Raw genomic sequence first — 26,292 nt, 5'->3', positions numbered from 1 at the left:
TTGTTCACAATAACAAGTGTTCGTTTGTCTCCCTGCCGGGAAATTGGCATGTGTCCAGCTCATTGGCTCTGTTCTTTTGTCGTAGATTGTTAAGGTGTGTGTATCTGTCTTCGTAATTGGGTTGAGTTTGCTGAAAATGGACATATTGGAAGATGCTGGATTGTGTTTGTTAATTATATTTTAAAATTGAGAATTGAAAGCATATACTGCTAGTGGTCATTTTTATTTCACCCCTTTTAACAGTATTCTGTATTCAGCTTAAGTTGCTGTAGGAAATCAAAACCTGGGCAGGAGAGCTAAATAATTCATGTTCTGAAGTGACCTCTTTTCAGAACCCTTCATTTGAGGATTTGAAAGTGTGTTACTTATAAGTAGCATTTGTCTTAACGTTGTCATCTTGTAGAATTTTTTTTTTTAAACAACAGGGAGACATAATTATGGGGTTGACCATTTTATGTTAAAGACTGTGGTGAGAGCCTTGTGGCTCTGACTTTAAAATAAAGACTGTTCTCTCACTTGATAAATCCTTTCCAATAACCTGTCTCCTTAGTCACTGTTACCCGAAATGCAGGCTTTACAAGCATTTAGAAGGGCACTTTTTACCCTAGGGAGCTGCAAGTATAGTAGGAAACAAGGATTAAATGCTGTTTCTTGTAGCAGGGGCGTATTTGAATCTTCCTCTGTCGACCATGGTTAATAAGGGACCCATAACAGTCTGTACAATATAATGCCAGCCATTTTCTACTGTGGTTCTGTGTATTTTAGTATTTTCAAAGCACTTTCCCGAATGTCTCTTGTTTGTTTTTGTTTTCTGATTCTCACAGCAGCCTCAGGAGGAATAGGCGGGGAGACGGGAGGTTTGAGTTCTCTAAATGGGCTGGTGGCTCCGGACTTGACCGTCCTCGACCCGCCCTCCTTCCAGCAAACTGTCACCCAGCTCAGTGCTTCGCCCCTACTGTTGTGATAAAACCCTGGCTTTGTTTCTTTGATTCTGAAATTGTGCCATTTTCAGTGTAGATGCCTTAGGGAATAGTTAAAAACGTAAGCATTCAAAGAGATATTATTAAAACAGGCATTGGCCTGTTTAGACACATAGTGATCTGGACACTTGGAAGATGTGACATCCCTAATCAGTTGTTTGCCCAGTGATGGGCAGGTGGGGGCCGAGGGGGGCAGTTCTGGGATTGGAAATCACCTTACGAACATGATGAGTTTGTTTTTGAGTGCAGTGTGGTGTTCCTGGAGGGGAAAGTGCAGGGGAGATGGCGGGGGCCCTGTAGGCCATGCCGAGAAGCTGAGGTTTTTATTGTAGGCCATTTGCTCCTCAGAGTTAAACCTTTAAAAATTGGGCAGAGAGACTGATACAGGGTGACCAACTTTCTTATTTTATTTTATTTTTAAAAATATTTATTTATTTTTGGACTGTCACCCAGCTCAGTGCTTCGCCCCTACTGTTGTGATAAAACCCTGGCTTTGTTTCTTTGATTCTGAAATTGTGCCATTTTCAGTGTAGATGCCTTAGGGAATAGTTAAAAACGTAAGCATTCAAAGAGATATTATTAAAACAGGCATTGGCCTGTTTAGACACATAGTGATCTGGACACTTGGAAGATGTGACATCCCTAATCAGTTGTTTGCCCAGTGATGGGCAGGTGGGGGCCGAGGGGGGCAGTTCTGGGATTGGAAATCACCTTACGAACATGATGAGTTTGTTTTTGAGTGCAGTGTGGTGTTCCTGGAGGGGAAAGTGCAGGGGAGATGGCGGGGGCCCTGTAGGCCATGCCGAGAAGCTGAGGTTTTTATTGTAGGCCATTTGCTCCTCAGAGTTAAACCTTTAAAAATTGGGCAGAGAGACTGATACAGGGTGACCAACTTTCTTATTTTATTTTATTTTTAAAAATACTTATTTATTTATTTTTGGTGTGTTGGGTCTTCCTTGCTGCGTGTGGGCTTTCTCTAGTTGCGACGAGTGGGGGCTACTCTTCGTTGCGGTGTGCGGGCTCCTCACTGCGGTGGCTTCTCTTGTTGCGGAGCACGGGCTCTAGGTGTGTGGGCTCCAGCAGTTGTGGCTCGTGGGCTCAGTAGTTGTGGCTCACGGGCTCTAGAGCGCAGCCTCAGTAGTTGTGGCATGCGGGCTCAGTAGTTGTGGCTCGCGGGCTCTAGAGCGCAGGCTCCGTAGTTGTGGCGCACGGGCTTAGTTGCTCCGTGGCATGTGGGATCTTCCTGGACCAGGGATTGAAGCTGTGTCCCCTGCATTGGCAGGCAGATTCTTAACCCCTGTGCCACCAGGGAAGTCCCAGGGTGACCAACTTTAATTTCACCAAATATAACATAGCAACAACCAAAAAACCCCACCATATCTCTTATTTCAGAAAACAAGGGACATTAACACCAGTAAAAAAAAAAAAAAAAAAAAAGAGAGAAAGAAAGAAAATGAAATGACGTAATTTAGAATAAATGCTGGTCTTTTAAATGAAAGAAATTTAGCTCTATGAGAAATTTACAAGTTTTTCCTTGAAGTTCTCAGTTTGATGCAGACGGGTTAAATCATCCAAAAAGTGTCATCGTTCCTGTACATGGTGTTTGGGTCTAGCTGACTGGATTGTAAGTGTGTGGACTTTGGATCCCCTCCGTCGGAGTGTGCGTCTGTGTCTGCACGGACAGTGTGTGACCTGGGCGGGCGGCTGGTCTATCAGCCCCGGTTCCTCGTGTTCAGCTTGGCGAGCTGCTGTGAGAGTGAATGAGATTATGCACGTAGCACCTGTGTGATGTGGAGACAAAGTCTAATGGGAGGTGAAAGTTGGATTTAGCTTGAAAATGACGTGGTTGAGCTTTTTGTTTAGATATGGAAGCTCCCTTAAGAGAAACAAGGTACAGAATCAGATGCAGAATAAGGTCTCTGAAAAAGAAGCTGCCACTAGTGCTACAATCTTGGTTTCTACCACCACCAGGGTCCGTGGGGATGGCAGATTTGAGGCCTGGAGCAGGGAATGTACACAGTGAGCCTGGGCATCTTGCAGCGCCAGACAGTAGGGACATGCCCCAACCCAACCCAACCAAAACAAAACAAATGAAAACTGTGACGGGGGTATGTCAGCTGTCACAGGGGGCAGCTGAAAGATTCTCACAGACTAGAGCGAGAAGAGTTTGATCGATAAGGTAGCACCGGATTATGACCCAGAGTGTAAGTGTTGATGCGTCTGTACTGACGCACATCAGTGGTCGAATAAGTGTATAAACAAGGGGGGCAGTTGGAGGTGAGAGCCATACCAGCTGCACTTCAGGATGATATGAGAGGAGGGGGCCTGGGGGACGTGGTGGGAGATGGCTTCTGGGCTGAGTGGTGCTGGGGCCAGCTGAAGCAGGGCACTCGGAGGGTGAGCAGGCTTGAGTGTGGGGAGATGCTTGTGGTTTTGGACACTTGAACTTAGAATTTTATTTGTATGTGGCTTTGATTCACATGGGTTTGTGTCTTGGAGTAGAGATGGGGCTGGCATTAGAGGACTAAGATTTATCAGAATGTAGCTGTTTATTGTCAGTTATACTGTCATCTTATTTCTCTCTTTCTTCTTACGCAGAGGTGTGATTATTTGCCTCCCTTGGGTTCTTGAGAATGAAGTCATTAAAGCAGGGATGTAGGATTTGAAGGATTATTGCACAAGAGGCAGCTAGCTCTTGGTGCAGTTGCTTTAATATGAGAAGACATTCTGGTAGGGACCCTCTCCCAAAGTTGGCTCTGGATTTTTCCAGCTGACTTGCTTTTGCTCCTGTGTAGTGGTTGTCAGGAAGAATTGGGTCAGGGTTGGTACAGTGATAATTAAAATGACATTTCCAGACGAATGCAAAGTGTAGATCTGATATTTGTGGGATTTGGTTTCTGACATTAATTAAGCACAGTACCCTTTTGGCCAAGTTCAAAGGTAAAATAAGTCCTGTGGTCAAAAGGAGAAAAGAAGATTAAATCAGGGAAAGGATCCATTGTGAGTTTTGTTACTGTGCCATTCAGAGATTACCCAGGGTGTTGAAAGATTAGTTGCTGATTTCTAGAAGATTAGTTTTCAGTCATCAATATGCAGATTTTGTCCACAGCAGTTAAAGTTGCTTAAAACTTCCCCCTTTCCATGAAATAGTAAAAATGTAAGTCCAAATATGTTCACTTAAAATAAATATCTTTGTGTAATTTTGGAGCACTGAAAATTTTATTTATTTATTTATTTTTGGCTGTGTTGGGTCTTTGCTGCTGCACGCTGGCTCTCTCTAGTTGCGGCGAGCAGGGGCTGCTCTTCCTTGCGGTGCACAGGCTTCTCATTGCGGTGGCTTCTCTTGTTGCGGAGCACCAGCTCTAGGCGCGCAGGCTTCCGTAGTTGTGGCGCGCGGGCTTAGCTGCTCCGCGGCACGTGGGATCTTCCCGGACCAGGGCTCGAACCTGTGTCCCCTGCGTTGGCAGGTGGATTCTTAACCACTGCGCCACCAGGGATGCCCTGGAGTACTTCTGTGAGAAGTTTAAGTACCAGTTTAAGTGCCCTACTCTAACTTATTACCATGCAGATGATTGGGGTTATTATTATTAATAATTACCAGCCTGTTCAGCAGTCTGTGTGCCCTTACTGCCCTGGGGTCGGTCCTGATCGCTGCCTGGGTTTTTTCAGCCCAGGGACTTGGTACACATGGACCCCACTGGAGTCCACGCTCCTCGTCACCCAGCTCAGCATCTGCTCAGCTTCCAGGCACCCCCGTCACGGTGCGGAGGCCTCGGGGCCCCTTCCCTGGGCCTCTGTAACCTCTAGGAATTTCCTCTCTGAAGCCTCCCCGTGCTGCAGGCCGTCACCTCTGAGAGTGGGAAGCACTTTGTTCTCTGAACTCTTGGCATCCAGTTAAGGGCCTGGCACAGAGTGGGCACCTAAAGACCTTCTGGGTACACAGGTAACAGGTATGTGAATGATGCTTATTCTGCAGATGAGGGACAGGCTCAGAGGAGTCCAGGAACTTGTCTAAACTAAAACAGCGCCGGGGAGGTCGCAGTCTGGAGAAGAGCTCTCTGAAACCTGTGTACTTTTCACCACACGCCACGCCACGCCACCTCCCAAGGTTACAGTCACATGGGGAAGATTGAACTCCAGTTATTGTTATCTTTTCTCAGTGGACCTGCACACTAACTAACTGGTTTACCCCCGTGCTAGAAGGGCCAGAATCTTTATCCAGCCTGAAAGCGTGTAGCGTTGAGGTCGGAGCGCTTTCCTCGGCCCGTCCTCCCTGGTGGGCATGCACACAGAGGCTGCTTCTAGGCTCAGCCCGTCACCTGACTGCACATGTGACTGTACCACCTGTGTGCACCCGTCCCCTCGGGCACGGATGCCCCGACATTGAAAACAGATCTATCACTGACCTTTGGAATTGGGAGAACTGATTGAGCAAGGCAGGAAAAATAGTAGAATAGTTAGGATGGGCTTCGTGGGTTCTTCTTATAGCCAGGTTCAGGGCTGAGTAAATGTGTACATTTGATTTTTACAAAAATGAAATTGGAAAAGAGAACAATTGAAAGGCCCTCTTTTCTATCTTAAAGTTCATTTTTGGTGTCTTTAGTTTACTTGGGTTTCTTTGGACAGAAACGAGAATCGGGTGTGAGTGTGGCTCTCTGCGTTCAGGCACCCACAGCTAGGGCGGCTGTCACGGCGGTCCTAACAGCTGCCTGCATGTGCTGGTGGCCACGAGGCTGGAGCCACAGGGTCGTGAGTCCGTGGTGCCCTTTCCGGAGAGGAAGGACAGCCCCGCCCTAGGGCCCTTTCCTGCGAGAGCAGGCACTCTACCCTTTTCTGCTTCTCTGTTCACGGTACATTGGAACTTTGCTGCTACCCTTTCTCCCCCTCCTGCTCTTGAATTCTCTGCTCATGACAGAGATGCCTGAGTGGTCCTCGCCCCCGTGATGATGGTGAGCTTTGGGTCTTTGGTGGAAGCCAGCCCGTCCAAAATGTCTCTCACCACCCCCTCTGCCTTTTCCCTCCTCTGCTGTGCTACGCTCTGGTCTTCCGCTGCATCATCCTTATCACGGGTTATCTGTCATACTTGCGTTTGTGAATGTGTTCTCTCTCTTTATAGCGCAGGTGGCCTGCAGCGCGGGAGGGGGGCCTGCAGCGCGGGAGGGGAGCCTGCGCTTTTGTTCTTCCTGTCTTCCCAGGGCCTGGCAGAGTGTCCGGAAGGGACTAGACCCTCCCGCAGTCACCGGACAGGACGGAGGGACAAAGGAGGGAGGTAGTTGTCAAAGTCAGGAGGCAGCCGCCAGCCTGCGGTCCTTCTGTGAATTTCTTCAAGGAGAGCAATGCTTTGCTCGTGCATTAGAACTTCAGAAAGAGGGTCTGTTCTCTCCTGCCATTCTTTCCTCATTCCTTTCCTCTCCTCCGTTTTTCTTCCTTCGTCCCCACCAGGTTCCTTTTTCGTCTCTTTGCTTTCTTCCCTCCCACTGCTGGGAGGAGCCCATTACCTACTGGAAGGCAGTCTGCTGTCAGAGCACATTTTTGAGCCGGGCTGAGGGGCTGTGATGGGGTCCCCGCGTGTTCCCAGAGGTGCCTGCGAGGCTGGTTTTTGACCGGCGGCCAGAGGGGAGCGAGGGTGTCTGCGCTCATAAGCACCCTCACGTGGCGGTCTCCTTTGGCGTAACTGGGAAGCTGTCACGTGGGAATTGGCTTGGGAGCTGGGGAGGGCTGCGGGGCTCAGGGTAATGGTGAGCTGGCCCCGGTGGCGGCCACGTGGTCTGTGCGCTCACGTGCCCTATTCTTAGGGCCAGAAAATAAGCCCATGATCAGTGTGAAGGACAGTTATCAGACAAGTAATTTCAGCAGTAGGCTTACAATTTACCAAAAGCCTCTCTGAGGGTATCCTGCACCTTATGTAGTATAACTGTACTTAACTTGTAGTTTGTCCCCTTAAAATACGCAGGCTCACAGCCTCCCGTGGTGTTGATATTGCCCTGAGCTTTCCTTTGCTTGCTTCCTGTTTTTAGCCTGCATCTGGGTGGCCTCTACACCTGGCCAGGCATCAGAATGTCTTTCTTAGAAGCCCTTAACTGGCAGGGACTCAGTCTGGATGATTCTCTAGACAAATAACAGCAACCAATCTGAGTGCCATTAGCAGTTAAGGGACCCAGATGAGATCAAAAGAATTTTAGAAAGCGAACTACTTTGAAATTTTCAAACAAGTTATTCTTGGTTTATTACTGTTTGCTTTGTCATTATGTAAATAATCATGGCATTGTGAACTCCAAGTAGCTAAGAGAGTAAGTTCAGTAAAAGATACTAAGGCCTTAGCTGTAGTAAATTGGTTTTTAGCCTGTATGTGTTGCAGTTATCCACAGGCCCTATTCTTATTAACACCATAGAAAACCATCAACTGTCATGTGACTTTTAACTTTTCAGATGGTAAGACTGGAATTGTTCAGATTTGAATGAAAATTGCACTAGAGAAACACGGCCCAGTAATAGCTGGAGAAGATGAAACAGACCCAAAGCCTTGCTGCAGTGACTCAGGGATGTTTACTTAGAAGGATGGCCAGATTCTTAAAATTCACAAGACTGTGAATTTTTGTTCATTACAATGGTTAATTCTTTCTTAGAATCTCTCTTTGAGCCGTCCTGAGCTTGACTGCTCTGTGTTTCATGGGATTTAGTGTAATCCCTTTGATAATCTTGTTTCCTAGGAGAGAAGCCTGAGGGTAGCTAAACATTCATGGCCGGAGAATACAAGAGTCAGTAGTGAATTGACTGAAACTTTCTGCGAGGCTCTGTGCAGGGGCTGAAGCAGGAGGGATTCCAAGTTGTGTGAGGAACTGTCTCCCTGCCCCAGAGCACCTGTGGCATCTGGGAGAGAGAGAGAATCGCACGAATGACTGCTGATTTAAGCCTCCTGTGCCCTGTCCTCCTCTGGCCGAGTGACCTGGGGTTGGGTGGCTCGTGGGGGACCCAGGTCCCCGATCTGTGACCCTCGTAGTCAGCTGGAGCGTGAGAGGGGGAGGCACCCCTGGGGCAGGCGCCTCCCGCGTTTCTCTCGCCCTGGATCTGTCCAGATTTTAAGGCACTAACACACCTATGTCTGGGAACGGCGGTTCTTGGCAGAATGGAAAGCCACGTGTTCCGTCTGGCCGGGAGTTCGTGGCTGCTCACCAGACCATGTTAATACGGGGACAGTTCAAGTCTTCCCTGAGCTCCGTGGCCAGCTCTTCCGGCAGGAAGGCTGGTCCATCCCCGTCTTCCCCACTTCACCCCCTGAGATACTCAGGATAATAAAGTAGCCGTCTCTTTGCGTCCCTCCCTTTCGGTTGGTTCCAAGGATGAGTTTATAGTCTTTCTGAGGTGTCTTGGGAGATACTCTTCTTCAAGGTTGACATCTTCTGTACCTGATGAGTGCTGTGTCGCTGTGGGTTCTTTTCTTTGGGGAAGGCATCGTATTAACAGGGTTAGTTTAAGTTGGGCCTTCACACTGGTCAGGAGACGCCAACTTCAGTAACTCAAACCGCTGGGCACGACTTGGCGACTGTGTCCTCTGCTCCCCGGCACCCAAGATGGGGGATAGTCCCGGAACGGTGGGGCTCCTGGACCCGTCTGTGTGCAGAGGGCCGCTGGCTAGTTTGTTCCCTGTCCCTTGCCCCTCCTCCGTCTGTTCGGGAGGCATCTTTGGAATGTGTGCTCTCTCACCATGTGTTCACTCAGCGTGCTGGTCTGCCGTGCTCCTGAAGCGTGTAGGCTGTGCGCCCATTTAAAGCATTTCACGGTCCCAGTTCATGTGAAGTCCTCTGGTATCGGACACAAGTGACGGAGTGAGTCAGGTCAGAGGGTCGGGGCGGGGTGGGGGTGCACAGGGAATCCTTTCTGGCTGATTCGGCCCTGTTCTCTGTGCCCCTCTTCTGTACCCACTTGGCATATCCTGTGCGTGCCTTTAGCAGAGCGCCACACTGAGTCATAACAGCTGCGGGTTGTGTGGGTCTGTCTCCCACTCTGGATGGTGAACTCCAGGATGAGAGCCACGCCTTCCTGTCTGCATCCCACCTCCCTGCAGGGTACCGGGCACAGAGGTGTCCTTGGTAAATGAAGCAGAAGAGACGAAGGAAGGAAGCTGCACACGGTGTGCTCTTAGTATTCTGAGGAGGTGTCCTCTCCAGTAACCCCGCTCCCGCCCCTCAAGGGGAGGAGTCCACTGCCTCTGGGCGTCCGTCCAGTTTTGTTACAGAAGCAACAAAGGGGGTATTCTGAGACCACATCACCTCTCAGGTGACCCTGTGCCTTGGACTTGAACTTCCAAGTCACAGGCAGGCCGTGGAGGGTTTAGAGAGAATTTAAAAGTTGGTGCCACTTGGTGGAAGCAGATTCCTAATTTAGTTTTTTTCCTTTACCTTATAAATGACACATTTCTTTCCTGTGACCCTGAGAAAATTGTCATTGAGACCATCCCAAGGCTTCTTGACAAGGGGGCAGGTGGATCCTTCCATTTTGGAACCAGCTCTACAGAAGGGAGTTTGAGGCATTCTTTTTCTCAGAAATGTCCCTACGTTTCTTTTACTGTATAACCTGAGTTAGTTCTATGCCTTTGATAAGAGCATTAAAAGAATTCTGTTCATCTAAAATATGACACAAATGAACTTTTCTAAGAAACAGGAACGGACTCACAGACATAGAGAACAGACTTGTGGTTGCCAAGGGGGAGGGTGGGGGGGAGGGATGGGTTGGGAGTTTGGGATTAGCAGAAGCAGACTGTTATATATAGAGTGGATAAACAACAAGGTCTGGACTTCCCTGGTGGTGCAGTGGTTAAGAATACTCCTGCCTGGGCTTCCCTGGCGGGCTCGAGCCCTGGTCAAGGAAGATCCCACATGCCTCGGAGCAACTAAGTGCGTGAGCCACAACTACTGAGCCTGCGTGCCACAACTACTGAAGCCAGCAAGCCTAGAGCCCATGCTCCGCGACAAGAGAAGCCACTGCAATGAGAAGCCTGAGAACCACAATGAAGAGTAGCTCCCGCTCAATGCAACTAGAGAAAAGCCCGCACGGGCTTCCCTGGTGGCGCAGTGGTTGAGAGTCTGCCTGCCGGTGCAGGGGACGCGGGTTCGTGCCCCGGTCCGGGAGGATCCCGCGTGCCGCGGGGCGGCTGGGTCCGTGGGCCATGGTCGCTGAGCCTGCGCGTCCGCGGCCTGTGCTCTGCAACGGGAGAGGCCACGGCAGTGAGAGGCCCGCGTACCACACACACACACACACACACACAAAAAGAATCCTCTTGCCAACTCGGGACACAGGTTTGAGCCCTGGTCCGGGAGGATCCCACATGCCACGGAGCAACTAAGCCCGTGCGCCACGACTACTGAGCCTGTGCTCTAGAGCCCACGAGCCACAACTACTGAGCCTGCGTGCCACAACTACTGAGCCTGTGCTTTAGAGCCCACGAGCCACGACTCCTGAGCCTGTGTGTGACAACTACTGAAGCCTGTGCGCCTAGAGCCTGTGCTCTGTAACAAGAGAAGCCACCACAATGAGAAGCCCCTGCACCACAACGAAGACCCAGTGCAGCCAAAAATGAATGAATGAATGAATTTATAAAAAGACAAAAAACCAACAAGATTCTACTATGTAGCACTGGGAACTCTATTCAGTATCCTGTGATAAAACCACAGTGGGGTAGAATGTTTAAAAAAAGAATGTATGTATATGTTTAACTCAATCACTTTGCTGTACAGGAGAAATTAACTCAACATTGTAGATCAACTGTTCTTTAATTAAAGAAAAAAGAATTCTATTCCTAATTCTTCAGCTCCATCCACATATTTTTGAAAGGTTGCTTTTTTGTACTCAGGGCATCAGACAGTGTCAGAGCGTAACAGCTGCTGTTTGCTCAGCAGTTGGAGTTTTCCTCCCTTTGCGTATGTTCTGTCTAATCTGTGGGACACCCCCTTAATCAAGGTACAGAGAGCCCCTTGATTATAAATGGTGCACCTCCACTCCAGGTATGTAAGTAGAAAGGGGGATTCATTGGCTCGGGTAACCGAGGGGTCTTGTTTTACCCCCAGGCACACACGCAGCATTGGCCTCCGCTCTGCCCCGACCTCTTCTGCTGGCTTCCTGCGTCCCTCTTAGGCTGGGGCCTCCCTTCTCTGGGCTGCAGCAGTGCTAGGCTGCCCTCCACCTGGCCCCAATTCTGCAGAAAGACAGGCTCTGCCGTGACTTGGGTGGCAGGTGGGGCAGAGCCTCTGGGTCCCGCCCAGCCCCGAGGCAGGGCTGTGGTCACAGGGGAGGCGTCCCCCAGGTCTGTCGGAGCTGGCAGTGGAGGAGGACTGCCTTCGGACGATCCGTGTTGGTAGGCAGTATCACCCTTTTTTCACAGACCAGGGAAACAGGAGTCAATTTCCACGCTATTAAACCTCTTTTTACTTTACTTTAATTAATTAAATAAAGTGGAGGCAGGTTTATTTAGAGAGATACACATTGCATAGGCAGAAGGCAGACTCCGTTTTTAAACCCCTTTTTCAGCCTCGAGGTTGGTCTTGATGGAGGTGCAGGTCCGTGGCCCGTGGCCCGTGGCCCTGCGGGGGGCAGGCTCACCGCCCAGCGCCCCCTGTGCGTTCCTCCCCCATGAGGCCGGCCGGCTGTGGGCTCTGCCGTGTCTCTCCCGAGCTGCTCGCTGCCGCCTGCTCACAGGCTGTAGAGCAGCGGCCGGCACGTTCTCCATCCGACGCCGAAGAAGCAGCGTGCCCTGACCTGCGCGGGGAGGGCTCATCAGTTGTCCCTGGCGGTGCCGGTGTCGGCGCAGCTTTGCTCTGGGTCCTCTCACCAATCCTTTCCCTCTCCAGCTTCTGATCATGTCTGCCCCAGTTGCTTCCCCTTTTCGCTCCCTATTAAGGGATGAGTAAGCCTGAACTGAATTTCCTCCTTGTCGTCCCGTCTTGGCCCCCACCCTCTCTGCTGGCTCATCTGCTCTGCGGGCGTCGGGTGGACGTGCGCACGGCCGAGGGGGTGGAAACTCATCCTCGGCGTTGAGCTTGCCTGTGCTTCAGCTCTGCTTTTCTGTGATGGACAGTGGGTGACTGCAGCCGTAACACACTCTCAGCACCCTCGTCGCTCCCGTCGCGCCGTGTCCGGTTTTGTTCTGTGAAATGTGCCAGTGTTTCCCGCCAGGTTAAAGTTTTTCTACGCCTTGTGCTCTGAAATGCTTAAAAAGCATTTTTTAATTTTGTACACAGGGCAGAGGAAGTTTTGTTTCAAATATGGATATTGAAGGGTGTTCGTCACTGAGCACTGTTAAGTAGGACTGGTCCTAGTTAGTACTGATGCCGAAAGCTCAGCTTCTCTGTGCACCGGAGCCGCATCGAATCCCAGAGACAGAGTTTTGGGTGAAGTAGAAAAGAAGAGCTTTATTGCTTTGCCAGGCTGAGGGGGACACCGTGGGCTCCTGCCCTCAAAACCGTGTGTCCCAACCCGGGAGGATTTGAGGAGGAGTTGTATAGCAATAGTTCAGGGGTGGGGTTGCTGTTCAGATCTGCCGTTTGGAACTCAGGGAAGGTCATGGAGGCTGGAGTCTTGCCTACAAGAAACGGGCGACAAAAAGGCTTTCATGCCCAGAAGCCCCTCAGGGTCCTTCTTGGTTTCACTGCTGGTCCATACTGATTGGATTTGGGGGGGTACACGTACCCCACTCCCCATATTTTGACAGAGAGGAGTGTAGGAACTTTGTAGAGAAACAGCCTTTTACCCAGCCACCCACTGCAGACAGTGTGGTTTGCACCTTCATGCCTCTCTAGGCACCGTCCAACTTTGGTTAGAAGTCAAAGCTGGTGAGGACAAATGGGAGAGAAATACAGTTTGGATAATGAGCAAAGTAACTTTTCATAAGTCTTCTGACCATGAACATGAGCTGTCTTTCCATTTATTACGTCTTTAATTTCTCTCAATAATGTTACGCAGTTTTCAGCAAACATGCTGTAAGGTAACTTTTGTTAAAGTTACTCCTAAGTATTTTTTTTCCCTTGATGTTATTGTTAATTGCTTTCTTAATTTCATTTTTTTTTTTTTTTTTTTTTTTTTGCGGTTCGCGGGCCTCTCACTGCTGTGGCCTCTCCCGTTGCGGAGCACAGGCTCCGGACGCGCAGGCTCAGCGGCCATGGCTCACGGGCCCAGCCGCTCCGCGGCACGTGGGATCTTCCCGGACCGGGGCACAAACCCACGTCCCCTGCATCGGCAGGCAGACTCTCAACCACTGTGCCACCAGGGAAGCCCTTAATTTCATTTTTGGATTGTTCATTGCTGATGTATAAAAATACAATGGATTTTTCTATTTTGGTTTAATATTCTGTGACCTCTCTGAACTCATTTATTAGTGCTAATAGTTTTTTTAGTGAATTCCTTAGAACTTTCTATATACAAGATTGTGTCATCTGTGAATAGAGATAATTTTAGTTCTTCCTATTTACTAATTGTCCTGGCTAGGACCTCTAGTACTGTGTTGAATAGAAGGGGTGAGGGCAGGCTTCTTGTCTTGTTCCTCATCTTAGGGGGAAAACATCTAGTCTGTTACTGTTAAGTGAGATGTTAACAGTGTGCTTTTTGTATTTTGTGGCTTTATCAGGTTGAGGGAGTTCCCTTCTAGTCCCTGTTTGTGGTGTTTTTAGCATGAAAGGTTTCTCCCCTCCCCGCCCAGTATTGTCAAATACTTTTATTGCATCTACTGAGCATGTGTTTTTGTCTTTTAGTTTATTAGTACGAGGTATTAAATTAAGTTTTATCTATTAAACCAACATTCCATTCTTGGGATAAATCCTACTTGGCCATGGTGATAGTTTTTTATACGTTGCTTTGGTTTGCTGGTACTTTGTTGAGATTTCTGTGTCTGCAGCCATAAGAGTTACTGGTGATTCCGTGTTTAAGAGATTATCTTAAGTAAGTAATTTTCTTAAGTAAGCAAAGGCGTGTTGTAAGAATTAAATAAAATAATGCACTGAAAGTACCGGGCACAGCACTCAGCACCCAGAGGCCAGTTGACGTGAACTGCTCTTTCTGTGTGGTGGTGGTTTGTTATCACAACTCAGATCCTAGGATCTTGAGTCAGACACACATAGACTTGAACCCTGGCTTCACCCCCTCTCAGTGATTAACTGTGTGGCTCTAGGCACTTGTATCTGGATGCGTTAAGATTCTCCACCTTTAACGCGGAGTCATGACAGTGCTTCCCTCTTAGGGTCGTCAGGAGCATCTGATGAGAACAGGCAAAGCCCCAACACAGGGCCTGGCACGCAGTTATGTGCACACCTAGGCGTGCATTCACTGTTGCTGCTTTTAAACACATGACTGCAGTGGTGTTATGAGGGTGAAAGATTTGAAATAATCGAGCTATCTGTAAGCGATTGATCAAGTGTTATATACGTGAGCAGTGTAATAGTAGTCCTCAAAATGGATCAGACTGATACAGAAAAAATACCTACTAAATACTGGTAGTGGGCAAAACAGTTTTTGTTGCATTATGTGTGTGTATAATGGTAGGTTTATGCATGCACTGAAGTCTGGAAATGCATATATATCATTGTGAACAGTTTAATTTTGGGGGGGTTATGATTGATATGAGGGCTTTTTGACTTTTAATTTTTAAATAGGTATATGTTTTATCAGAAAAAAGGAATAAAGATTTCTGACTGGAAGGACATCAGGAAGGTTAAAAAAACATTTAGGGTTGTATTTAGCTTGCTTTCTTCATTTTCCCTCAGATATTTTCAAACTTTGTTTGACTGTATTATCTAATGAAGCCTTACACGTTTTTAAAAGTAGTAAAAAGCTTCTGAAAAAGATACATGCAGAATGGTTTGCATCCATTCACAAGTTTTGACTTCTTTCCTGAGGACTGCCAGAGTTAAATATCCGATTGCCCTACTGTGTGTTGGCCCAGGCTCTGTTGTAGGTGTTAAGGATTCCAGAAGAATGTGTCTGCTCCAGGGACAGAGAGACAGAACAGATCTGCACACAGCTCATCACAGGGGGAGTCGGAGTGAAAGGCACACGTATGGCTGTGCAGCCCAGAGCAGGACAGAGCCGGGCAGGCTCGCAGAGGATGGTGTGTTCAGTATTGCACAGGAGTGTGTTTGGTGTATGGGGCCATCAGCCATGGCTTAGAGCTGTGACAGATCAAGACAAGATATTCGGGGATATTTACGGAAAGCAGCCTGCCTCTGGGCTTATTATCGTGTCTCCGTGCAGCCTTCTCTTGGGAATGCTAATTATGCTCCAGTTACTAGGCTGCCACATTTCTCATTCCCTTGGAGGAGAATTTCAGTAACAGGGAGTGGGTGAAGCTGAAAGCCTGTTGGGGTATCAGCTTCCACAAAGTGACCCTGACACAGGGAGTTAGTTGTCTTTATAAAGAGAACGAACGAGGAACTTTCTCCCCGTTGAACCTGCGTGGGCCACAGCCTGCCTCAGGGGGAAAAAAGAGGAAAAGCTTGGCGGTTTAGGTTCCAGCCTCCCTGGCAGATGGACAACGGGACAGACACCTCTTAGTTTCTGTGACATTTTGTTCATCCTCATAGATGAGTGTGTACATTTTCTAAATGGACAATATGATCCAAAACTTGTAATTCCAAGTTCTAAACACCAAGCTTGAAGTCAGTCTTTAGACTGATACGTTTTTCTGCCACTCCTGCGCCTGAACCTCTCGTCACAGTGCTGTGCGATGGTCTGTGTGATGACTTTTGACCTAGGGTCTGCGTGTGGCTTGTTGCTTTGTATCATCCCCGATCCAGCCTGGTTACAGCTCAGTCCTGAGGCCGCCGGGCTCTGCCGGCCCTTCCCTAGGGGGTTCAGAAGGTGGGTCAGTTCAGGCTGATGGAGGGACTGCTGCTGCCCGGCCTGTGCCGGCCCTGGCCGCTCGCCAGCCTCTGTCCAGCATCTGGACCACAGTTCAGGACTTCAGCACGAGTTCACAGACTTACTCAGCCTTGAGAACTAGGCTGGTTTGCTGCTAAGTCCACGAGTGACTGTGTGTGCTCTCTGGGCTTTTAATGTTTTCGAAAGGTTCTCTTCTGTGTTTTAAAATCTCTATTGTATCAGCAGTTCTTTGGGGCACGCTGTTTTACTGCTGTTTTTCCCTTCACGATGCCTGCCTGCTAACTGGGTTACCAGGAGTGGGGTGATTGAGAGTTGGATGAAAATTAGTGTCACACTGTAGAAGTTTCACGCGTTATTTTTAAATGTCTTGTCCCAATGGTGTAAAAGGGGGAATGGAACTGGGGTGATTTTTAAGCGATTAAAGGAACCGAAGGCGCCAATGAGCTTATGCCAGGTTTCTACCCCAGGCTGTCACACGAGAGAAGTGACCCTCAGAATGACAGTCTTTGCAGTGGTGCCAGGAGATAGAATTAATTATTTCTTTGGGCTCAGGGCGAACCGATCCTTCTCTAAGAACGTTTTCTGTGTAACAGATGTTGTCTTAATGTGTGAAAAGTTTTAAGTTGATGTAATAGCAAAAGCTTGCATAGCTAAAAATACTCATTCTTACACATGTGTTTGCCTTAGTTAAAGCTCTAGAAAAAGAGGCTCTATTCTAACAGATGTCTGCTTAGCTGAAAAGCCTAAAGAAAATGGGAATTTAAGTGACTCGTAGAGTTCAGTATGGATTGATTTAGTTGAAAGATACTGAAACATATTAGACCCAGAGACCACGAGACCCTTCACCCTGGACTGGATCCTGAGCGTGTCTCTCCCGTGGCCGAGAGCGGTGGCAAACACAGCTCATTTGTCCGGGTCAGGGACGGCACCTTCTACGTGAGAGAGATTTAACCCCAGTTAACTGAAACTGGGTACCTTTCTGAGGGCCTAACCCCCTTTTGAATCTGATTTTAATTGCTGGGTGTCCCAAAAGCTGGGAACCAGAGGGCAAACTTATTTTTAGACGGTGTGTTAGTTTTCAAATAGTAGGCTCAGTTGACTTTTATCCTCCGAACACCTCTCTGGGCACATTTAACCTGGTAAATGACTACACCCTTGTTCCTGTTCCCCTGAATTTCTAACTCAGATAGAAAACGTGAATTACTTTCTCTGTTAGCACATGGATCCCATGAACCATCGTGTAATCTTGCTGGTGCAACGTCGTGGTGATGGGCACGCGGTACTGCGCTGTTAGGTTGGGACACGTGATTTGACCCCGGCACTGGGTTCTAAGCCTTGTGAGTTCGGGGTGTTTTCGGTGTGCGTGTTTGCTTTTTATAGTTTCTGTTTAGCTGTCGGGCTTTCAACTGTCGCTTTTCATTCACATCACTGTGCTTAACTCCTGTGTTCCATCCCCCTTTCTCGCTATTCTATATTTAGTTGCTTCTAATCTGTTTAGAAAATTCAGTAAGTAAGCCCGTTAGATTTGTTTCCAAAGGGGAAGTAAAGAGGCTGAGTCGGGACTGTTGGAACTCAGTTTTAAAAAACCTCCCACTGGCTGCCTTTCCGCCTTCCCTTCCTTGGGGGCCGTTTCCACACCGACACTGGTGATGAAGCAGCTGCGTCCTCAGTGCAGCGGACGTAATGTGACATCTGCAATGAACGTGGACAAGTTGTGATTAACTTTTAGAACTACAAGCTCTTTAAAGACGAATCTGAACCACTTCCATTCTCTTCATACTTGCCCAGTTTTCTGTGTGGCATCCCTTACAGCAACACATATCCTAACGGCCTGGATATCCACATGCCGACGTAGATGCTTTCTCTGGCCGTGAGGTTATCCTCCTGTAACATGAGACTATAAAAAGAATGGAGACCAAATGTTGAGGATATTATTTTTGCCTTAAATAGTCAGTTATCTTTTACAGTAGTTAAAATACGAGGAGAAAGTCTTTATCCACATATTTACTATCACCAGTGATCTTCATTTCTTAATGTAAATTCCAAGTTTCCATTTGTTATCATTTTCCTTTTGCCTGAAGAGCTTCAGCATTCCCTGGAGTGCTGGTCTGCTGGTGATAAATTCTGTTTTTTGTTTGGCTGAATAAGTTTTAGTTCAGCCTCTGTTCTTAGAAGATATTTTTGCTGGATGTAGAATTCTAGGTTAATACTTTCCTTTCATCATTTTCAAGATGTCATTCCGTTGTCTTCTGGCACACACGGTTTCTGATGAAAGCTGTTGTCATTTTGTTCCTCAGTATATAATGTGTCTTTTTCCCTCTGGCTTCTGCTGGCAGTGCAATTTCACGTGTGTCAGACTGCTGGGATATCATCCTACAGATCTCTGAGACTATTCCTCTTATTTCTTTTCTTTTTCAGCCTTTTCTTTTTTTTGTCTCTATGCTTAATTTTGGTTAAATTTTACTGTTGTGTGTTTAAATTCTCTCATTTTCCCCTTCTTTTGCAGTGTCTAATCTGCTTTGAATCCTATTTCAACGATATTTTCATTTCAGCTACTGTGTTTTCTTAATTTCTCGAAGTTCCATTTGGTCTTTTAAAAACACCTTCCTTTTCTCTCATTATGTCTGTGAGTTCCTTTAATCCTTGAACTCAGGTGTAGCAGTTTTAATGTTCCTATCTGCAGGTTCCACCATCTCTGTCATTTCCTAGTGGGTCCCTATTTTGTGACGTATTTCTCTCCTGATTATGAGCCATATTTCCCTGCTTCTCATCTGTTTATGAAATTTTGATGAGATGTTGTGTGTTGTGACTGTTACGTTGTTGAGCATCTGCGTTTTGTTATAGTCCTTTAAAGAATGTCATGCTTTGTATGGCAAAGCAGTTGAGTTACTTGCAGATCTGTCTACTATCCTTGAGACCTGGCCCCACTACTAGGCTTGCTCTCTCTGGGGTCTCTACTGAATGCCTCCTCCAGTGAGTCACCGAGAGCACCCCAGCTCTGGTGCTCGAGCATCTTCCTACTTTGTGTGGACTTTGGGGGTTGTTCAGTTTACAGTCTCCTGGCCATTTTTTGCCCTCCCTTAGGGCATCTCACTCACACGCGCGTGGCCCAGAACTTAAGGCATGCCTAGAGCTCTCTTTCTGTGTGGCTCTCTCTTTTCCAGCACTCGGCCCTGCCTCTCCCAGCTACCTGGCCCCCCTGGAGTCTGGTCTTCATTTTCTCCACTTAGCAAGGCTGTAAGGCTCCCTGGCCTGGGTGGCCTGGGAATTGTCTCCGGGCAGGAACTTGGGGTGATCGTAGAGCTCACCGTGTTTGTTTCCCTTCTCTGAGGCATCTCAGCTCTGCACTGCCTGGTGTCCTGTCTGAAAGTAGTTGTTTTACATATTCTGTCTGGTTTCTCTGAAGAGGTTAGGTCCTTGCTAATGCGTCATTGCTGCACGTGGAAATCCCAGGAATTCCAGTGAAATCGGCCCATTGAAAATAATGCTCAATAACTGAACGCATTTCTACATGGCATGCCTGCCTGTGTTAGAAAGACAAAGCTAAACACAATTTATATGCGTTTTGGGGTGAAGCATAGTCGTGGTCGTGTCCCCCACTCACTGTTTACTGTCCCCACAGCCCAGGGCTGTCACCGTTCTGAGCGGAGTGATGACACAGTCCCGCAGTGGGGCCGCGTCACGACAGCGGTCCACATGCTCTCGGGGCTCCTGTCAGTGCTCAGTGGGTGGCCTCGTCCTGTACTCCAGACCAAGTTTTACTCTTGCAGGGGGCCTTGTCAGTGTGCTCTGCAGTGTGAGAATCACTTCTGAATCCACGTGGGCAGTCTGTGCTAATAGACCCCTGAATGCCTGAATCAGCAAGACCTTGCTGTGTGGATTACAGCACAGCTTGCCGAGGCGATGGGGAACGTAAAGGCCTGTTGAGGGAAGCTGTTTGCACAGGGATCTGCGTTTGTGAGGATGTGGTTCCTCCCTGACTGTTGAATAAAAGAAGCCCTGTGATTTGAAGGGGATCATTGGTGAGGTGTAAGGAACGTTAGGGTCCTGAGTAGACACAAGACTTGGCTGTTGATAGTTCAGCTGAGAAGCAACTAGATCAAGAAAAACAGGTTATTTGTATCTGTTTCTTGGTCAGCAATTATTTACCTCAGACTTTCTGGTAAAAATCTAATGCCCTTTTTCAGAAATCATGAATATTGCCGGCTACGGACGTCAGTTTTCTTTTTTTGTTTTTTAATGACTCCCGAGTTCTTTGTTTAGCCTCCCGAATGACCTACACGTGGTGCTCTGTATAGTGCATCGTGAGAGCTTTAATTTTTTTTTTTTTTTTTTTTTTTGTGGTATGCGGGCCTCCCTCTGCTGCGGCCTCTCCCGCTGCGGAGCACAGGCTCCGGACGCGCAGGCTCAGCGGCCATGGCTCACGGGCCCAGCCGCTCCGCGGCACGTGGGATCCTCCCGGACCGGGGCGCGAACCCGGTTCCCCTGCATCGGCAGGCGGACGCGCAACCACTGCGCCACCAGGGAAGCCCGAGAGCTTTAATTTTTGTGCCATCAAAATGCTGTTCATAAGTGTGCTCATTTTTATAAGCCCAAAGATGGTTTTCTTTTTTTTAAGTTTTAAATGCAACTTGAGGAATATTGGTTGGATTTCCTGCTGTTGAGAAAATTTAGAAGTTAATGAACTTATGAAAAAATGCTCAACTTTACTAAGAGAGGAATGCAACAGTAAAGAAGAGGCTTGCTTTTCTTTTTTTTATATTCAGCATTGGCAAGGGTGTGGCAAGATAGGCCCTTCTTTGAATTTCCAGGAAAAGTATGTATTGATATGAGCTTTCTGAAAATAAGTTCGGCTGTACCCATCAAAAACTTTATTATACTCTTTGACCCAGTAATCTTTCTTCCAAGAATTTTTTTTTCTTAAAATTATTAGAAGTTCAAACAAAGATGCAGGTAGAAAGGTATCTGTTGCAGTATTATTTCTAATGGTAAGTTATTGGAATCACCCTAAATGTCTAACAATGAAAGTATTTTTCATTTGTGCCATTTTCCAATTGCAAAGTACCATGGAACCGTGAAAATGGCGTTTATGAAGAATGTTTCATCATGTGGTAAAATGGACATATTTGAAATACACAGTATCCAAAAATGAAATATAGTCTCATGTTAACTATTAAAAAAATGCATGAGAGAATGGTCAGAAATATGTCAAATTGTTAAAGTAACTGCTCCTAGGTGGTAGTTTTATGAGAGGTTATTTTCTTCTTTATGGTTTTCCAGAATTGGGGTGGAGAGCATTCCAGATGTGTGAAAGCAAACAGGATGTTTGTAGCTGCATTCTGGACTCACCTAAGGCTTTTTTCTAGACCTGGACGGGCACCTCAGATTCCAAAAGAGTTGGCAAGCCATTCGTCTCTAAGACTCGTTGCTGTTTTCAGTTCAGGTGAAAAAGTACTTAAAAATGAAAACGAAAAACAAAAAACGATTTCTGTGCTTATTCTTCAGATAAAAATTTTGATGATGAGGATTCTGTGGATGGTAATAGGCCTTCTTCTGCCAGCTCTACGTCATCCAAAGCTCCAGCAAGCTCCCGCAGAAACGTTGGAATGGGGGCTACCCGCAGGCTCGGCTCATCCACCCTTGGATCCAAGTCTTCAGGTAGGACCAAGCCCAGTGTGGTACTGCGGGGTCGGCTCTGCCGACGTTTAAAACCAGGCGTGCGTGATACTTGCCTTGTGCGTCCTTAAGAGGGGAAGTAATTCTGCTGGCAGTACGCTTCCACTGGCTCTTCTTGAATTAAATTAGCTCTCTGCTGTGGATGCTGATAAGCTGGTAGGCTGTAAGTCTGAGCTGCTGTGTTGCCACATATGCTGAGGCAGAGCCTCTGGGCGCGTGAAGCCAACACAGAGCAGAGCGCATGGTACCCTGATGGCCTCGGGCTCCAGCCATGCCTGACACTACCAGGGGGCCTTTCAGCCAGTTGCTGTGTATCAACACGAGACTGTCCAGGCTTCCCTGGTGGTGCAGTGGTTAAGAATCCTCCTGCCAGTGCAGGGGACACGGATTCGAGCCCTGGTCCGGGAAGATCCCACATGCCAAGGAGCAGCTAAGCCCGTGCGCCACAACTGCTGAGCCTAAGCTCTAGAGCCCACGAGCCACAACTACCGAAGCCCACGAGCCACAACTACTGAGCCCGCGTGCCTATAGCCCGTGCTCCGCAACAAGAGAAGCCACCGCCATGAGAGGCCTGCGCATCGCAACAAAGAGTAGCCCTGGCTCCCCGCAACTAGAGAAAGCCAGCGTGCAGCAGCAAAGACCCAACACAGCCAAAAATAAATAAATAAAATTAAAAAAAAAAAAAAAAAAAGAAAAGAAAAGACTGAGACTGTCCAGAAGTCAGATTGTACCTTATGTCTTTAAAATGTATTTTGTTCCTATAGGAATGCCGAATTAGTGAATGGTAAGGATTAGCTCCCTGAGGCTTTGAAAATTGATTTATAAGGATTTCTTCCCTAATCGCCCTCCTGTCGCATCCCCCAATTTAGACAGTTTTGAGTCCTTGTTATAGACAGGTTTCATTTTGCTGTCACGTTTTAAATTTACATGCAAATTACCGACTTAAAAAAAATGTTATTGAAGTATAGTTGATTTACAATGTTGTGTAAATTTTTTACCTCTAAAAAAATCACATAGCTGCTGCTCTTAGAACCGTGCTTACTGTTAGCCTTGGGCTTTTGGCTCGGCCGGAGGAGCTAAGGTAAAGCCGAAGTGAGGACCAGCTTTAGAATGCCACCTCCTCCTGCCGGCCTTTCTTGCTCTCTGTACCAGCCCCGGGCGTTGTGTCCTGACTCAGAGGCTCGGTGCCCTTGCAGCCTCTGCACGGCATCTCTCTGTATAGAGGGAGCTGTGCTGATGGCAGAGGGGGGAGCTGGGCTCATTTCTTACGTTTTTGTTGCTCTTCTTAGTTCTTTCTAATCTTTTATTTTTTTGGTTCCTTAAAAAATTTTTTTGTTGTTGTTAAAGAGCTTAAATTCATACAACATGAAATCAGCCATTTTAAAGGTAACAATTCAGTGGCATTTATTATCTTCACAGTGTTGAGCAACCACCACCTCTGCCTGGTTCCAACACAGTTTCATCCCTCAAAAGAAGACCCTATCCCCTTTAAACAGTTCTCCCCCATTCCTTCCTTCCCCAGCCCATGTTTTGTCTTTAGGCATTTAGCTATCTAGAAATTTCATAGAAATGGAGGCATCCAATATGCAGTCTCCTGTGTCTGGCTCCTTTCCCTTGGCATAATGTTTCTGAGGTTCATCTCTATTGGAGCAGGTATCAGTACTTTTTTTTTTTTTTTCCACATGCCAAGGAGCAGCTAAGCCCGTGCGCCACAACTGCTGAGCCTAAGCTCTAGAGTCCACGAGCCACAACTACCGAAGCCCACGAGCCACAACTACTGAGCCCGCATGCCTATAGCCCGTGCTCCGCAACAAGGGAAGCCACCGCCATGAGAGGCCTGCGCATCGCAACAAAGAGTAGCCCTGGCTCCCCGCAGCTAGAGAAAGCCAGCGTGCAGCAGCAAAGACCCAACACAGCCAAAAATAAATAAATAAAATTAAAAAAAAAAAAAAAAAAAAAGAAAAGAAAAGACTGAGACTGTCCAGAAGTCAGATTGTACCTTATGTCTTTAAAATGTATTTTGTTCCTATAGGAATGCCGAATTAGCGAATGGTAAGGATTAGCTCCCTGAGGCTTTGAAAATTGATTTATAAGGATTTCTTCCCTAATCGCCCTCCTGTCGCATCCCCCAATTTAGACAGTTTTGAGTCCTTGTTATAGACAGGTTTCATTTTGCTGTCACGTTTTAAATTTACATGCAAATTACCGACTTAAAAAAAATGTTATTGATGTATAGTTGATTTACAATGTTGTGTAAATTTTTTACCTCTAAAAAAATCACATAGCTGCTGCTCTTAGAACCGTGCTTACTGTTAGCCTTGGGCTTTTGGCTCGGCCGGAGGAGCTAAGGTAAAGCCGAAGTGAGGACCAGCTTTAGAATGCCACCTCCTCCTGCCGGCCTTTCTTGCTCTCTGTACCAGCCCCGGGCGTTGTGTCCTGACTCAGAGGCTCGGTGCCCTTGCAGCCTCTGCACGGCATCTCTCTGTATAGAGGGAGCTGTGCTGATGGCAGAGGGGGGAGCTGGGCTCATTTCTTACGTTTTTGTTGCTCTTCTTAGTTCTTTCTAATCTTTTATTTTTTTGGTTCCTTAAAAAATTTTTTTGTTGTTGTTAAAGAGCTTAAATTCATACAACATGAAATCAGCCATTTTAAAGGTAACAATTCAGTGGCATTTATTATCTTCACAGTGTTGAGCAACCACCACCTCTGCCTGGTTCCAACACAGTTTCATCCCTCAAAAGAAGACCCTATCCCCTTTAAACAGTTCTCCCCCATTCCTTCCTTCCCCAGCCCATGTTTTGTCTTTAGGCATTTAGCTATCTAGAAATTTCATAGAAATGGAGGCATCCAATATGCAGTCTCCTGTGTCTGGCTCCTTTCCCTTGGCATAATGTTTCTGAGGTTCATCTCTATTGGAGCAGGTATCAGTACTTTTTTTTTTTTTTTAAATTAATTTTTGGCTGTGTTGGGTCTTCGTTGCTGCGCATGGGCTTTCTCTAGTTGCGGCGAGCGGGGGTTACTCTTCATTGTGGTGCGCGGGCTTCTGATTGCAGTGGCTTCTCTTGATGCGCGGCACGGGCTCTAGGCGTGCGGGCTCAGTAGTTGTGGCTCGCGGGCTCTAGAGCGCAGGATCAGTAGTTGTGGTGCACGGGCTTCATTGCTCCACGGCATGTGGGATCTTCCCGGACCAGGGCTCGAGCCTGTGTCTCCTGCATTGGCAGGCGGATTCTTAACCGCTGCGCCACCAGGGAAGCCCGAACAATCTTCCTAATGCGTTTTCTTGATCCGTTTTTGAGTAGCATCCATTCCACAGATGAAGCTTAGAAGTTTTCTGCGTCATCAGACCACTTCTTTTCCTTCCCTTCTCTCAACGTTGCCCTTGCACAAACCCGACCTGTGTAGATTGTGCAGAGGTACCAGCCCTGTCTTCCCCTCAGACCTGATCCTGTCCTTTTCCGTTTCGTCTAACGCCATAATCCTGAGTTTCCCTGTTGGCTCCCCGTCAGATGCCTCGGGCCCAGGGACTGTGCTTGGCCCACGAGTCCTCTTCCGTATGTGGTGCCAGGCCTCACCCAGAGGAGTGCTCAGCTCAGCACCCATCTGCTTGGTGGGACGCCGGCCTAACCTGAAGCAGACACAGAGCACCTCTCACAGTGTGTTACTGTTGTCTGTTTGTAGTTTGCCTGTGAATGCAGAGTAATCGTCATCAAGAGCGATGACACGTATTTACCACTGTAACGCGTTGTCTTTAAAGCCCTTTCTGTCTCGGTGGTCCATGAGGACCTCAAACTCCAGATAACTTGTCTGGTAAGAAGCTCTAGAAAAGCACTTGGACTAATCAATATAAATCATTAATGAGGGTTACAGGGTGACTGTAGATAACCATCTGGAAACCTTTATTATGAAGAAAAAACATCGGATAAAACGTCACATGATTTTCATATGTGAAGTGACGCTCACATTAGCAAACACAAAGAGCTTTCTCCCAAATGATAGCAAGTATAACAACTTCTAAGGAACAGAGCATCTTACAGCAACTTCGTGGGGTCAACTTGCAACTGACGTGTACATGAAAAATGGACAGTTATCCATGAGTTTAAGGAAATGAAAATGTTTTTTTCCTTTTTTTCGTTCGAAATAATGTTTGGAGACCAATATGAAGTTGAGATGAAACTCTTAAATTCTTTAGAACTTATTTGAATGTTTCATAAAATTGCTAGATTCCTAACAATGACATAATTTCATTTATTCCCTGAAGAATTAAAATTTCTATTTTATGTTTATTTGGAATCTTTGAAAAGACTTATACAGTAATACAGTATAAACCATCTAAATCCTTTAAAGGCTGGACTGGCCCTCCTTAAGCAAGTAGTGTCTTTAAATGGTTTTAAGCTAACATATGTTACACTGTAAAATTACCATACTTTATCTCACTAAGGAAAGTCTGTAATGCTTGTCAATGCCACAAAACTCTAAACTTAATAAGACTTAAAAAATAGTTACAAATCTTCCAAAATATAATTTTGGTTTTGTATATTCAGACCCCTCCAATGCACATTGTTTACATTTAAAAAATTGACCTTTTTTGTAGCTGCAAAAGAGGGAGCTGGTGCTGTCGATGAAGAGGACTTTATTAAAGCATTTGATGATGTACCTGTAGTCCAGGTGAGTGAGGGTGTTTCGTTTGATTAAAAACAAGGATGGGGCTTCCCTGGTGGCGCAGTGGTTGAGAGTCCGCCTGCCGATGCAGGGGACGCGGGTTCGTGCCCTGGTC

The 26,292-nt window shown here is 47.1% G+C and overlaps 1 protein-coding gene across 11 annotated transcripts in view; it reads left to right on the top strand.

Moving 5' to 3' along the window:
* The window catches only part of CLASP1 (cytoplasmic linker associated protein 1), a 273,539-nt gene that overhangs the window by 121,670 nt on the left and 125,577 nt on the right, over window positions 1-26,292 (top strand). For all 11 annotated transcript variants that reach the window (XM_055087270.1, XM_028501167.2, XM_055087294.1 and 8 more), the window contains 2 exons: window positions 21,348-21,500; window positions 26,110-26,183. In XM_055087270.1, coding sequence (XP_054943245.1) covers window positions 21,348-21,500; window positions 26,110-26,183 — 227 coding nt within the window. The remainder of the gene's footprint in view (window positions 1-21,347; window positions 21,501-26,109; window positions 26,184-26,292) is intronic.

The sequence above is a fragment of the Physeter macrocephalus genome, chromosome 2 (genome assembly GCF_002837175.3).
Source record: "Physeter macrocephalus isolate SW-GA chromosome 2, ASM283717v5, whole genome shotgun sequence".
Taxonomy (NCBI): domain Eukaryota; kingdom Metazoa; phylum Chordata; class Mammalia; order Artiodactyla; family Physeteridae; genus Physeter; species Physeter macrocephalus.
The sequence above is the reverse complement of the archived record's forward strand: the minus strand, read 5'-3'. Positions and strand labels throughout refer to the sequence as shown.